Genomic DNA, 16,186 nt, shown 5'->3' with positions numbered 1-16,186 from the left:
ACAGTTTGCGGGGAGCCTGGGGCTTACAGGGATAGAATGACCCAATATGTGAAAGATCTTTGTAACCAACTTGAAGTACTAAAGGACCGAGCGAAACAACAACAGCGAATCGCTGACCAGAAAGAGCCAGAGGGAAAGGGGATAGTTCTTCCACAGCCCGGCAATTAAGTTATGGTGAGGGTGCTGCCGGAAAGGCTGGGGTCCTCCCCCAAGTGGACAGGACCACAGACAGTACTCTTAACCAATGATACGTGTGTCTGTGTACAGACTCTGTGAGGCAGCCAGTGGAAACACTGGACTCAGGTTAAAGCATGCAACTCACCTGCTTGTAGCTTTCACAGACAGAGTAGGGGACCAAGTGTACCCGGTAACCATGTAATTACAGAGAACCTAAGAGAGGAACACCAGCCGGCCATGCCAGACCTGACCACAGCTGATGAAAACATACCCGGAGAAAACACAAAGGCAGAAAACACCGAGAGCGAGGCAAAAGACACTGAGAGTGTGCTGGAAAACCGTGAATAGCCTGCTAAAGTTTGATAGTGATGGTACTCTGTAAAGAAGGCTGGTTGCTGAAGGTAGATGATTAATTTTATAGCATAGTATGGAAAATACAGGTGTCCCCCGCTTTTCGAACCTTCGCTTTACGAAACCTCACTGTTACGAAAGACCTACATTAGTTACCTGTTTTCGCTAACAGAAGGTGTTTTCATTGTTGCGAAAAAAGCAGCGCGCAATAAAAGGCAGCGCGTGCCCCGAGCAGCCAAGCTCCTCCCCCGGAACGGCATTCTTGCCTGCATTGCTTAAACACGTGCCTGTTAGCAAGATGAGTTCTAAGGTATCAGAAAAGCCTAAAAGAGCTCGTAAGGGTGTTACACTTAGCGTAAAACTAGACATAATTAAGCGTTCTGATCGTGGTGAACGAAGCAAGGACAAAGTGAGTATGGCTTACGGAAGTTGAGGAAGATGAAGAGGTTTTGGCATCCCATGACCAAGAACTGATAGATGAAGAGCTGATGCAATTGGAAGAGGAAAGGATAACAATTGAAACCGAATATGAAGTCATCCAGGAACTGAACGTGAAGCAACTGCGTGAGATTTTCGCTGCAATGATTGCAGGAAAGTACGACTTTAATTTTGAAAGGGTACGTCAGTTTAGGGCATATTTGCAAGATGGTTTGAGTGCTTACGAAGAACTGTATGATAGAAAAATGTGCGAGGCTCAGCAGTCAAGCAAGCCTTCCACATCAGCCACAGCAGACGACGAACCTCGACCTTCGACATCAAGGCAGGCAGAGATAGAAGAAGGTGACCTGCCTGCCCTGATGGAAAGAGACGACGATGAGATGACACCCCAGTGTCCCGCCACCCCAACCCCCGGGCTGCGGACTGATACATTGCAGCGGTAGCCAGGACGCACCCAGCACATCTTTAAGAAAAAAGCTGAAATAAACAAGCTAATTAATTAGGTGCCACACAGCATGTAAATGTTGGCCCAGTTCAGAGGCGATTGCGTCACCTCTGATCTGGGCTGACATTTATGTGCCCGGCGGCACCTAGTTAATTAGCTTGTTTATTTCAGCTTTTTTCTTAAAGATGCACTGGGTGTGCCCCGGCCACCGTTGTACCCCTGCATGCTTAGCGGATCGGGATTGGTCGGCGGCCCAGAGGGTGGGGGCCACTGCACCACCCCAACCTCCGACGACTCAGCCTAACACACCATCATCAGTGTGCTCGGCGCTGACTTCCAGATTCCCGTAAGTGATACTACACTGTACATACATTTTTTCTACTTTATATAGGCTGTGTACTTTTATGCGTTATTTGGTATGATTTGGCAGCTTCATAGCTTAAAGGTTACTGGAGAGAGTGTTTTTGCCGAGAGCGCTTGCGTGAGATTTTCGCTACCAAGAACAGTGCTGCAATGATTGCAGAAAAGTACAGTATTTCTACTTTATATAGGCTGTGTATTTATCATATCATTCCTACTTTTACTATGTTACTGTTATTTTAAGTTTTATGTGTTATTTGACATGACTTAGTAGGTTATTTTTGGGTTTGCGAACGTTCACAAAATTTTCCCATATAAATAAATGGTAATTGCTTCTTCGCTTTATGACATTCCGGCTTACAAACCGTTTCATAGGAACGCTCTACCTTCGGATGGCGGGGGAAACCTGTATTGGGAAATAGACGGGGAGAGATTTTTGAGTTAAAGCAGAGACGGCAAGTTCCACCACTTCGACGGCATTTCAGACTGCACTCAGCATCTGAAAGCAGTCACCCCGAGTCTGAGGAGCTTGGCCCTTTTCAGCAGTTGGGCCAGTGATCAACCGGACAGTTCGGAAGGGGGTGCCACCAGGGAGAGGTCCTTGCAGACATTTACGTAAAGGCCACCCCAACCCCTTCCTGTACATCGATGAGAAGGCCTGTGGGTGCTCCTTGAAGGAGAGTTTCAGCGACCAAAGGATGAAGGACTGAAGACAAAGGAATGTGATTAAGCTGCAGTCAGCCTGCAGGGAAAGAGCCGACAGGCACACGAAAGGAGCCGCATTTCCTAAAGACTTGGAACAGCCTCTCTGCTTAGCACTTGGTAGGTAGCGATTAGGGAATGCTAGGATAGATATAGAGGTACATAAAATTGGGAGAAGGGGGGGGTTTCAAGACAGGGCGTTTCTGCTGCCCTATTTGAGCAGATCCTTCTAGGTTGGCCTTTCCTGGTACAAATTTAATTTTTGTCCAGGAGGGCCAAGAGCAGAGACCATGAGAGTGAGTTTTTTTGGGTAGATGATTCATTTACACTTAAATGACTCTGGCCACCAGCCTTCTGTTTGACAAAGTACTGTAGATTGAGTTTACAACAATGCATTTCCCAAAAGCTGTGAATATCGGAATACTAGCCAGACGCTGCGGATGGAAGTGTGAAGTTTACAGGTCGATTCGAAGACAGCCTTATCTATACTTTATTAATTGTCCTCTATGTTCGCACGTAAAATACCAAATAAATGTATTGTGGATTTGACTTGCACTCCTAAAGGCTGTGAGTACCAACCCAGACATGTTGGCGTCAGGAGGGAAGGATGAAGTCAGAAGGTGTGATGCTTTATATGTAGCTTCAAAAGGATGTAACTTTGTAAATAGCGATTGCCTTTGTGTTTAGCATATAAATATTGAGCTCACATTGAGCTAACAGATCTTTCTGCGGAAAGCGTCTCCCTCCGTATGATGCCTGCTGTACCTTGTGTTGTCGAGTAAAGAAGCTGCTTTGTATCTACCAGTAACTCTGTCTCTCTGGTGATTTCATCCACGCTACAACAATTGTAAACATATTAGGGAAATCAGTTACTCTATGTGTGGCCATCTTACTTATTATCTGTAAAATCAACTAGTAGGGCAACAGTAAGAATGCTTAGGTCTGGAAAATAACTAATACCACCAATCTTCAAAAGATGAATTGAGGTCAAATGAAAATATGTAGAAGGAAACACTTGAGTTCCAGACAGCAAGAAAATTATCTACCAAGAATGCGAGAAAAATATGAAGTGAATCTACACAAACACGAGGAAATCTGCAGATGCTGGAATCTCAAGCAACACACATCAAAGTTGCTGGTGAACGCAGCAGGCCAGGCAGCATCTCTAGGAAGAGATACAGTCGACGTTTCAGGCCGAGACTTTTCGTCAGGACTAACTAAAAGAAGAGCTAGTAAGAGATTTGAAAGTGGGAGGGGGAGGGGGAGATCCAAAATGATAGGAGAAGACAGGAGGGGGAGGGATGGAGCCAAGAGCTGGACAGTTGATTGGCAAAAGGGATATGAGAGGATCATGGGACATGAGGCCTAGGGAGAAAGAAAAGGGGTAGGGGGGAAAAAACAGAGGATGGGCAAGGGGTACAGTGAGGGGGACAGAGGGAGAAAAAGGAGAGAGAGAAAAAGAATGCGTGTATATAAATAAATAACGGATGGGGTATGAGCGGGTGGGGCATTAGCGGAAGCGTGAGGTCAATGTTCATGTCATCAGGTTGGAGGCTACCCAGACGGAATATAAGGTGTTGTTCCTCCAACCTGAGTGTGGCTTCATCTTTACAGTAGAGCAGCCCGTGGATAGACATATCAGAATGGGAATGGGACGTAGAATTAAAATGTGTGGCCACTGGAAGATCCTGCTTTCTCTGGCGGACAGAGCATAGGTGTTCAGCAAAACGATCTCCCAGTCTGCATCGAGTCTCGCCAATATATAGAAGGTCACATCGGGAGCACCGGACGCAGTATATCACCCCAACCGATTCACAGGTGAAGTGTTGCCTCACCTGAAAAGACTGGCTGGGGCCCTGAATGGTAGTGAGGGAGGAAGTGTAAGGGCATATGTAGCACTTGTTCCGCTTACAAGGATAAGTGCCAGGAGGGAGATCAGTGGGGAGGGATGGGGGGGACAAATGGACAAGGGAGTCACGTAGGGAGCGATCCCTGCAGAAAGCAGCGGGGGGGAGGGAAAGATGTGCTTAGTGGTGGGATCCCATTGGAGGTGGCGGAAGTTACGGAGAATTATATGTTGGACCCGGAGGCTGGTGGGGTGGTAGGTGAGGATAAGGGGAACCCTATTCCTAGTGGGGTGGCGGGAGGATGGACTGAGAGCAGATAGAAACATAGAAACATAGAAAATAGGTGCAGGAGTAGGCCATTCGGCCCTTTGAGCCTGCACCGCCATTTATTATGATCATGGCTGATCATCCAACTCAGAACCCCGCCCCAGCCTTCCCTCCATACCCCCTGATCCCCATAGCGACAAGGGCCATATCTAACTGCCTCTTAAATATAGCCAATGAACTGGCCTCAACTGTTTCCTGTGGCAGAGAATTCCACAGATTCACCACTCTCTGTGTGAAGAAGTTTTTCCTAATCTCGGTCCTAAAAGGCTTCCCCTCTATCCTCAAACTGTGGCCCCTCGTTCTGGACTTCCCCAACATCGGGAACAATCTTCCTGCATCTAGCCTGTCCAATCCCTTTAGGATCTTATACGTTTCAATCAGATCCCCCCTCAATCTTCTAAATTCCAACGAGTACAAGCCCAGTTCATCCAGTCTTTCTTCATATGAAAGTCCTGCCATCCCAGGAATCAATCTGGTGAACCTTCTTTGTACTCCCTCTATGGCAAGGATGTCTTTCCTCAGATTAGGGGACCAAAACTGCACACAATACTCCAGGTGTGGTCTCACCAAGGCCTTGTACAACTGCAGTAGTACCTCCCTGCTCCTGTACTCGAATCCTCTCGCTATAAATGCCAGCATACCATTCGCCTTTTTCACCACTTGCTGTACCTGCATGCCCACTTTCAATGACTGGTGTATAATGACACCCAGGTCTCGTTGCACCTCCCCTTTTCCTAATCGGCCACCATTCAGATAATAATCTGTTTTCCTATTTTTGCCACCAAAGTGGATAACTTCACATTTATCCACATTAAATTGCATCTGCCATGAATTTGCCCACTCACCCAACCTATCCAAGTCACCCTGCATCCTCTTAGCATCCTCCTCACAGCTAACACTGCCACCCAGCTTCGTGTCATCCGCAAACTTGGAGATGCTGTATTTAATTCCCTCATCCAAGTCATTTATATTGTTAACAACTGGGGTCCCAGCACTGAGCCTTGCAGTACCCCACTAGTCACCGTCTGCCATTCTGAAAAGGTCCCGTTTATTCCCACTCTTTGCTTCCTGTCTGCTAACCAACTCTCCACCCACACCAATACGTTACCCCCAATACCGTGTGCTTTAAGTTTGCACACTAATCTCCTGTGTGGGACCTGTGTGTGAAATGGGGGAGATGCATTTGACAGCAGAGTTGATGGTGGAGGAAGGGAAGCCCCTTTCTTTAAAGGAGGAGGACATCTCCTTCATCCTGGAATGAAAAGCCTCATCCTGAGAGCAGATGCGGGCGAGACGGAGGAATTGCAAGAAGGGGATGGCATTTCTGCAAGAGACAGGGTGAGAAGAGGAATAGTCCAGACAGCTGCGAGAGTCAGTAGGCTTATAGTAGACATCAGTAGATAAACTGTCTCCAGAGACAGAGACAGAAAGATCTGGAAAGGGGAGGGAGGTGTTGGAAATGGACCAGGTAAACTTGAGGGCAGGGTGAAAGTTGGAGGCAAAGTTAATGAAGTCAACGAGCTCAGCATGCGTGCAGGAAGCAGCGCCAATGCAGTCGTCGATGTAGCGAAGGAAAAGTGGGTGACAGATACCAGAATAGGCTTGGAACATAGATTGTTCCACAAAGCTAACAAAAAGGCAGGCATAGTTGGGACCCATACGGGTGCCCATAGTTACACCTTTAGTTTGGAGGAAGTGGGAGGAGCCAAAGGAGAAATTATTAAGAGTAAGGACTAATTCCGCTAGACGGAGCAGAGTGGTGGTAGAGGGGAGCTGGTTAAGTCTGGAATCCAAAAAGAAGCGGAGAGCTTTGAGACCTTCTTGATGGGGGATGGAAGTATATAGGGACTGGACATACATGGTGAAAATAAAGCGGTGGGGGCCAGGGAACTTAAAATCATCAAAAAGTTTCAGAGCGTGAGAAGTGTCATGAACATAGGTAGGAAGAGATTGAACAAGGGGTGATAAAACAGTGTCGAGGTATGCAGAAATGAGTTCGGTGGGGCAGGAGCAAGCTGAGACAATAGGTCTACCAGGACAGGCAGGTTGTGGATCTTGGGTAGGAGGTAGAAACGGGAAGTGCAGGGTGTGGGAACTATAAGGTTGGTAGCAGTGGATGGGAGATCCCCTGAGCGGATAAAGTTGGTGATGGTGTGGGAGACAATGGCCTGGTGTGCCTTAGTGGGGTTACGATCGAGGGGTAAATAAGAGGAGGTATAGAACAATCTATGTTCCAAACCTATTCTGGTATCTGTCCCCCACTTTTCCTTTGCTACATCGACGACTGCATTGGCGCTGCTTCCAGCTTCCCCCCGAGCCTCCTCTACATTAAAGGAAAACAACCCAACCTCACTGGTTTTGTCCCAATAACTGAAACCATCCCAGCAACGTCCTGGTCAATCTCTTCTTCACACTCCAGTGCAATCAGATCTTTCTAATTTGGCAACAGAACTGTCCACAGTAATTTCAGCTTTGGCCGAACCAGTATTTTATAATGTTGCACTATAACTTCCCTCTTCTTATATTCTATGTCCTGACTAACAAAGACAAGTATCTCTTCTTCACCACCTTTTATTGGTTCATTACATTAAGAACTTCAATGCAATTATGATTTTTCTCCTTTTAGTAAAGGAGATCAAAGGGAAAATTAATATCGACTTCAAAAATAGGAGGAATTTTGCTGGACTAAATACGTGTCTGTTAATCAGTGGACAGTACTGGGGTAGACAAATTTAACAGCGTGACAAAGGAACAAGAGAGTAGGTGAATATAATTCATCTTATGCACAAGGAATGCATGAAAGACACCCAAACTAGCTTCAATATCAAGCCTTCAAAAGGAAAACACACAAATGATAAAAATAAAGAGAAATTACAGGGTGTGGCAAAGAACTAGGGTGGAGGACAAACTAATTTGATCCTTCAAGTCCAAGCATACAGACGGTAAAATGGTTTCCTCCAAAGCTGCTTCATTTTATGATTCTGTATTTCAAACACAAGACAGCAAGCTCAGCTGCTTGATATTTATAGTGCCTTTAAAGCTGTGACATTTTATGTTAACAATGTGAGCAGAACTTTTATGCACGAAAGAGTTATGGGATATCAAATACAAATCACACATTACATCCTGAATGCTTCACATTTAAATAACCCTTTGGGTTTGCTTGTTCGGAAATTCCTCAGCATGATCTATAATTATCCAGAAAAATGCCGAACACTACTTGATTGTTGGGTGTTCCAGATTTGCATCTTGCAGATGTGGACATGGACTGGACAGATCAATTAGTTTCCCTTTTCCAAGCTCAAAATTTGAATGAAATACAATAATGCTGTATAACTGAACAGAAGGCTGGTGGTGTATGTTTAATTTCGGGTTTCTGCTAACCTCCCAAATTTTGCCTCAGTTTGATTTGGCAATCTTAACCCCTCAAACTCAATTGTATTTCAATATAGATGCAGACTATGGAGATACAAGAGACTGCAAATGCTGGCAATTTAGAGTAACACACAAAGGAGCTGGAGAAACACATTAGGTCAGGCACCATTCATGGAGGAAAGTGGATATTTTAGGTCGAGGCCCTTGACTTGCACAAGATGAATATAGTCTGCATCAGTTCCTTAATGTATTGATCAAGCCTATATTCATTCTCATGTAATCGAACCCAAGAGAATGCTACAGGACTTGTACTAACCTATTTCATCTTGGATTTCCTCAGCCACAAATGGCATCTGGTAAAGGAGGGAGAGGCTCTGGTTCATCCTCTCTTCGATAACATGGAGATGGGTCACCACCTAGGCAGAAGCAACAAACAAATTGAGGTCTTCCAAAGGAGATCTTCCCTCCATACCTCCAGCCTTATAAATTCCCAATCTCACCCAGCCCACTTCTACCTTCACCCTAACGTCAACAAGCAGGACTCTCTGGCCAGTCATATTAATTCAGGCTATTCTTGCTCCCACTGAACTTATTTTTTCCATCTTGACTCCATCTTTTCTTCCCTAAACCAGTCCTTTCCTACTTACCACATTGACATCTTTGAGGCCTTCAGCCACTTGCATAGATTCCAGTTACAATCCATGTAATCCTCCAAACTGCACAAGAGCCTTCATCTTCCTCCTTGCTAGTCTGCCTCCATCAAAACACTAATTCATCTAGTTAAATTTATTCTCACATTGGTGTTGAAGCAGAAATTGTTTAATCAATTTCTCTAGATCAAATATGTACCATGAGAGACCCTCATAGCCCCAGGCAATCCCCATTCTTTATGCAATACATGAGACAGCCTTTCTTTAGTCTACACAGGGCCAACTTATTTCCTGATACATTAACAGTTGGTGCTATTTCCTCCACTTATTGCGGACTCAAACCATCTATCTCTTAATATTCCTTTCCTAAATTTAACTACATCTCAGTCTTGGAAATAGGTTAGCCACCAAACCCCATTACAAATCCACAGAATCGAGTCACATAGCAAAGAATAGGTCCTTTGGCACACCATAAAGTGATTATCTGAACTAATAGGATTTATCAGCACTTGGCCCATAGCCTTCAATGTGTTGGCAATTCAAGTGTTTGTCAAGATGCATCATAAATGTGAGGCCAGCTGCTTCAACTATCCACTCAGTCACTTCCTGATTGAAAGGTTCCTACCAGAGACTTCCTCAGCTATTTTGAGTATACTTCCACTCACACTGGAGTGCAAGGACTCCACTCCATTCTCCCACTTGCTTTCTCTCACACTCTGTGTATCTGATGTGACAATGAGATTTTCTACACAGGTGCCGCTAAGGCGCTTCCACTTTCCTTGATTACAGCTTTTCACGGCACTAGATGACAAAGGTTTTGATAGCTTCTCATCTATTCTTGCACCTCTGCTTTCACTCCTTCTAGCAAATAAAAGATAGGGTTCCTCACATACTATCAGCTCTGGTCATTCTTCAAAATTTTCATCACCTCCAGTAAGATTCCACATTCCTTACTTTCTCAGTTCATTATACCTCCCTAGTTCTTTTCGAACACGGTACAGTACAGCAAAGAAACAGGACCTGTGATGTCGGTGCCAACTATGATGCCAAACTAAACTACAAACATTTGTAAATCTATTTGCCCATGCAGTGGATTCCAATTAATTAGGTCATAGGTTAATCGGAGTAACCACTTATTTGGGACAACTCTTGAACAAAAACTAATGGAGAAAATTGCCAGGACTTCCTTTATTTATTTGGGACACTCTGCCACTTAATTGGGACAGGAGGCTGTTGCTGAACAATTCCTAACTTGAATCAGTCACATGCACTTGTGCAGCTGTTAATATACTACACAGTGTGTAGAGCCAACAATTCTTAAATAGCGTCAGTTGCGTGCGTTCAAAAGATAATGATTTTTGTCACTGACTGTTGGCAGGAAATAAGTAATAAGACAATACGAAATTGTTTTGCTCACTGCGGTTTCAAGCAATCAGGTACAACTTACAGAGGGCTATCTCAAGAGCAAAGGAACAATTCCAAATGAGGTTGGAGACAGAATCAGACACACATCAACTCTGACAGGGTTTGCAGGCCATTACTTCCTACAAAGTGAAACCTAACATTATGAATGACAGTGATGCTCCACTCCTAAATAAGCTCAATGTGTTTTATGCACTTTTTGAAACGGAGAATAAAACTACACCTATGAGGATCCCTGCAGCAACTGGTGACCCTGTGATCTCCGTCTCAAAGGCTGACATCAGACTGTCTCTCAAGAGGGTGAACCCTCGCAACTTGACAGGCACTGATGGAGTACCTGGTAGGGCTCTGAAAACCTGTGACAATCAACTGGCAAGTGTGTTCAAAAGAAATTATCAATCTCTCATTGCCAGTCAGAAGTTCCCACCTGCTTTAAAAGGGCAACAAACATAGCAGTCCCCAAGAAGAGCAGGGTGAGCTGCCTCGATGACAATTAAGGCAGCTCACCCTACCAGATCATCCAGTAGCTCTCACATCTGTGGTAATGAAGCACTTTGAGAGGTTGATTATGGCTAGAATTAACTCCAGCAAGGACCTAGACCCACTGCAGTTTGCCGACCACCACAACAGGTCTATGGTGGATGCGATCTCATTGGCTCTTCATGCAGCCTTGGATCACCTGGACAATACCAATACCTATGTCAGGATGCTGTTTACTGACTACAGCTCAGAGGTTAGTGCCATCATTCCGACCGTTCTGATCAAAAAGTTCCAAAGCCTTGGCCCTGTGCACCTGGATCTTCGACTTCTTAACCAGAAGACAACAAACTGTGCAGATTGAAAATAACATCTCCACCTCACTGACAATCAGCACTGGCGCACCTTAGGGATGAATGCTGAGCCCGCTGCTCTACTCTCTCTATACTCATGACTATGTGGCTAGGCATAGCTCAAGTAGCATCTATAAATTCGTTGATAAAACAAGAATAGTTGGCCGGATTTCTGATGGTGACGAGAGAATGCATGGAGCGAGATATATCAGCTAGTTGAATGGAATCACAGCAACAACCTTACACTCAATGTTAGTAAGACCGAAGAACTGATTGTGGACTTCAGGAAGGGTAAGATGAGGGAACACATACCAGTCCTCATAAAGGGATCAAAAGTGGAAAGAGTGAGCAATTTCAAGTTCCTGGGTGTCAAGATCTCTGAGGATCTATCCTGGGCCCAGCATATCGATGCAGCAATGAAGAAGGCACCACAGTCGCTTTAGTTCATCAAGAGTTTGAGGAGAATTGGTACATCACCAAAGACAGTTGCAAATATCTATACCTGTACTGTGGACAGCATTCTAACTGGTTGCATCACCATCCAATATGTGGGGGCTGCTGCACAGGATCAAAATAAGCTGCAGCGAGTTGCAACTTAGTCAGCTCCATCATGGGCAGTAGCCTCTGTAGTATCCAGGACATTGTCAAGGAGCGATGCCTCAAAAAGGCAGCATCTATCATTAAGGACCCCCATCACCCTGAACATGCCCTCTTCTCATTGCTACCATCAGGAAGGAGGAACAGGAACCTGAAGGCACACACTCAGTGATTCAGGAACAGCTTCTTCCCCTCTGCCATCCGATTTCTGAGTGGGCATTGAACCCATCAACACTACCTCACTACTTTTTCTTGCAATGCACTACATACATATACGTACTTACTGTAATTCAGTTTTTTTTCTATTACGGGTCCACTTTCACTAATCCGACTACCCGTAATACGGTTCCGTGGATAATCTGCACTGATTTCAAATTTTCCGCGCAACTGTAATTTCAAATTTTCCAGGCCACCGTACCAATATGCTGCGCATTGTTTTGGTTGCGCTAGATCTGTTCACGTGTTGGCTCGCTCTTGTAAGCACAGACAGACGATTCCTGCTTGTTTTTCTGCATTTATTAATATCATTTGTGTGAGGCGCGGCTGCCCGGCACCCCCCCGTCTCACCTGCCAGCAGCGGGGAAGCTGGCGCATGCTGGGCCGGTCCGCCTTCTCGCCCGCTTGCCGGCAGTAATACACTGCCCTCTGGCGTTGCCCAGCAGGCGCTCCGTTCTCTTCTGCCTACAACCTCAGATCAGACGTGGTGACCCACTGAATTTAAACATATTACTAAGCGGAGGAAAAGAAACTAACCAGGACTTTCCCTCTCCTGACAGTTACCCAAGTACACGCCTCCTGCAATCTAGGGGTGACTACCTCCATATAGCTCCCATCTATCACTTCCTCAGTCTCCCATATGAACTGAAGGTCATCGAGCTGCAGCTCTAGTTCCTTAACACATTCTCTCAGGAGCTGTAGCTTGGTGCACCTGGTGCAGATGTGGATATCTGGAAAGCTGGAGGTCTCCCAGAATTCCCACATCTCACACAAAGAACAAAATATAGCCTCTGGTGGCATTTTCTCTATCCTGTGTCCTAACACACAAGGAATGAAGAATAAAGAAGAAGAAATTTACCAGAACCTTACTTTGTCCAAGCCTGATGAGCCAAAGCCACTCCAACACTGGCCCACTCACAAAATAGCTGCTCTGCTTGCCCCTGCCTTATTGTTATTTGCTGTTGCTAATGAATCCTGTTCACTGCTTGGGTGCTTTCCAACTCTGAAAACTGCCGCGAAGCGCTGCTTTTTTAAATCTTCAGCCACATAATTAGGTTGAATCCCTCCGGCATCTTCTCGTACTCCTGCTTACTGATTGGGTGAGGTCCAACTCCCCATTCATATCACTACTCAGCACGATGCCAATTCCCTAACTAACAAAGGTTTAAATGCTTTGCTACACATTGGTAACATTCCTACCTCAATCAACGGCATCAAACACAGATGTCTGCATGCCTTTCAGATTTTTATCCTTTCAACAGTATGACTATTTTCACTAAATTATTTTGTAAGAATTATCAACTACTTAAGATCTACACCAACCTAAATTTACAGAGCCAGCACTAATCGAGTTAAATGTTTAGACACTTCGCAAAGTGAAGCCATACATTGAACAGTGAAAGATTACTAACTCTGGTAGATAACAGAAGATTTTAACTGTATCACTCACTTGGGATTTCATTTGTGCTGCTTTCTCGGGGTCCACAGCCATCACATGCTGGTAATGACGAAGAGTATGCTGCCGATCCTTTTGCTCTGCACGCACATAACGTTTCAGGGCCTGCAGGATGCGGTGAGGCTGCATCGGAAATATTTCAACATGTATCAATACTGTCATAAGCACATAATTAGATCCAGTATATTACTTTTGCTTTAAACTTCAATTCAATCACCCTCTTCTTTCTGGAATGACCACCTTGAGGAAGCTCTGCTCTTCTATCAGAACAGGCAATCAGTGTTTCTCATTTTCTGTCAAATCTGCAATTTCTTCCAGTTCTGCTGAAAGGCCATTATTCTCAAACTCTAAATGTTTCCCTTTAAACATGCTGTTTCTGACCCAGTGCTACAGCAGCTTTTGTTTCTATTATAAACATATGGTACCTTTAGTACTTTGTTTTTTTTTGCTTGAAAGACTACCAGAGTACAGTTCCAGTTGCTGGAACCTATGGATATATCCAAGTCTAATCAAATATTAGATTTCCAATCCCTCTCTCTTTGCATTTCTTAAGCAGTGCTCTTGAAGTTCCTGAAAACTTTCAATTCTCTTTTCCAATTTTTTGTTCAAATACTGCAGAATTTTATAGATAACTCATGTAATCTGAGTCCATCTTTAATAATTTTGAACATAGAACAGTACAGTACAGTGCAGTGCAGTGCAGGCCCTTCAAACCATGAATTTAAATAGTAATTAACCACCGAACTAAACTAATTCCTTCTGCCTACACAATGCCATATCCCTCCATTCTCTGCACATTCATGCCCATTTACAAGCTTCCTTAGAGCCTGTGTTGCATTTGCTTCCAGGACCAACCCTGCAGCACCCTTTCTGTTTTTAAAGAAAATATTGGAAACCAAAGAAAAAATAGGGTCAAGTAGAAAAAAAAACTCAATACAGGTGCAGGGAAAGTGGGATGAAGACAGGGAGAGTCAATTTATTTTAAATTTGGAAAGTGGGAGGGGGAAGAATTGCTGGTAGAATCAAGCTAATAAACTAGAAATTTTGGGGTAAGGACTTGGCAAATCATGGGAAAAGGAAAAGGAATGTCTTCATTTTAAGAGAAAAATGTCTAGATGGGGAAAGTGGGAAAAAAAAGTGGAGAAGAGAGAGGAGTGAGAGAATGACAAAACATTTTTATGTACAAAAGTAACATAAAAGACTGAGTGACTTACAAAAGCATTGTGAAAGTTCCTTGACGTGCCCTGGATAAGAATCAACAATCAAACCAAATAAATCAGCTTGATACTGGAGAATTGACTACTGCCATGGACAGGATTCAACACGAAAGCAAGATGAATGCCAAGTCGAGTATTACTAATTTTTGGTACACACAATGCACACATTCTAAATAGTAACAAAAAAGACTTGGTGCAATTGATTTACCATAATTGAAATTGAAGACATACAGTAATCTGACACAGCACAGTGAACAGGAAACAGTTTCATCCAAACAAAATATAGAAGATAACGTTTGAAGTCTGTATGCTTTGACTCGTTATATACCTTGGACATTTAAAAACTGGATGATACTACTGAAAATGTATTAAATTTTACATTTTCTGTCTGGTAATCTAACTGAAACCAAATGACGGGAATGAGTTCTGGTTATTATACACAGTATCTGCTAACTGAAATAGCTCCATGTCCCTAATATTAAACTCAAATAGTGTGCATTAACAGTGAAAATACAGTAACTGAAACCATGATTATTCCCCTGAAGTAACCTGCACTGCTTCACCTGGAAACAAGCAGACAGGTAAAATTATATTTTCATGGTTAATCCTTAGATGTTACAAACTTGTAATTTTAATAGTCAAACAATTAGTAATGAATCAGGTACACAGTCTGACTGATTAACTTCACGCCAAAAAAAAATCAGCTTTATTAAATGAAAGATAAGAAGGCACATTGAGTCATTGCTGATACTAACACTTCATCTGATCATCGACTATAGCTCAGCATTTAATACCATCATTCCCACAATCCTGATTGAGAAGTTGCAGAATCTGGTCCTCTGTACCTCCCTCTGCAATTGGATCCTTGACTTCCTAACCGGAAGACCACAATCTGTGCGGATTGGTGATAACATATCCTCCTCGCTGACGATCAACACTGGTGCACCTCAGGAGTGTGTGCTCAGCCCAGTGCTCTACTCTTTGTATACCCATGACTGTGTGGCTAGGCATAGCTCAAATACCATCTATAAATTTGCTGACGATACAACCATTGTTGGTAGAATCTCAGGTGGTGATGAGACGGCGTACAGGAGTGAGATATGTCAACTACTGGAGTGGTGTCACAGCAACAACCTGGCACTCAACGTCAGTAAGACGAAAGAGCTGAGTGTGGACTTCCAGAAGGGTAAGACGAAGGAGCACATACCAATCCTCATCGAGGGATCAGAAGTGGCGAGATTGAGCAGTTTTAAGTTCCTGGGTGTCAAGATCTCTGAGGATCTAACCTGGTCCCAACGTATCGATGCAGTTATAAAGAAGGCAAGGCAGCGGTTATACTTTATTAGGAGTTTGAAGCGATTTGGCACGTCAACAAATACACTCAAAAACTTCTATAGTTGTACCGTGGAGAGCATTCTGACAGGCTGCATCACTGTCTGGTATGGAGGGGCTACTGCACAGGACGGAAAGCAACTGCAGAAGGTTGTAAATCTAGTCAGCTCCATCTTGGGCACTAGCCTATAAAGTACCCAAGATATTTTCAGGGAGCGGTATCTCAGAAAGGCAGTGTTCATTATTAAGGACCTCCAGCACCCAGGGCATGCCCTTTTCTCACTGTTACCATCAGGTAGGAGGTACAGAAGCTTGAAGGCACACACTCAGTGATTCAGGAACAGCTTCTTCCCCTCTGCCATCCGATTCCTAAATGGACACTGAATCTTTGGACATTACCTCACTTTTTTTTGAATATACAGTATTTCTGTTTTTGCATTTTTA

The 16,186-nt window shown here is 44.1% G+C and overlaps 1 protein-coding gene across 5 annotated transcripts in view; it reads right to left on the bottom strand.

Annotated features, from left to right (window-relative positions):
• The window catches only part of LOC140185139 (amyloid beta precursor like protein 2-like), a 156,677-nt gene that overhangs the window by 41,646 nt on the left and 98,845 nt on the right, over positions 1 to 16,186 (bottom strand). For all 5 annotated transcript variants that reach the window (XM_072238506.1, XM_072238501.1, XM_072238505.1 and 2 more), the window contains 2 exons: positions 13,188 to 13,316; positions 8,339 to 8,438 (listed from right to left, as the gene is read on the bottom strand). In XM_072238506.1, the coding sequence (XP_072094607.1) occupies positions 8,339 to 8,438; positions 13,188 to 13,316 (229 nt within the window). The remainder of the gene's footprint in view (positions 1 to 8,338; positions 8,439 to 13,187; positions 13,317 to 16,186) is intronic.

The sequence above is a fragment of the Mobula birostris genome, chromosome 20 (assembly GCF_030028105.1).
Source record: "Mobula birostris isolate sMobBir1 chromosome 20, sMobBir1.hap1, whole genome shotgun sequence".
In the NCBI taxonomy this organism is placed as follows: Eukaryota; Metazoa; Chordata; class Chondrichthyes; order Myliobatiformes; family Myliobatidae; genus Mobula; species Mobula birostris.
The sequence above is the reverse complement of the archived record's forward strand: the minus strand, read 5'-3'. Positions and strand labels throughout refer to the sequence as shown.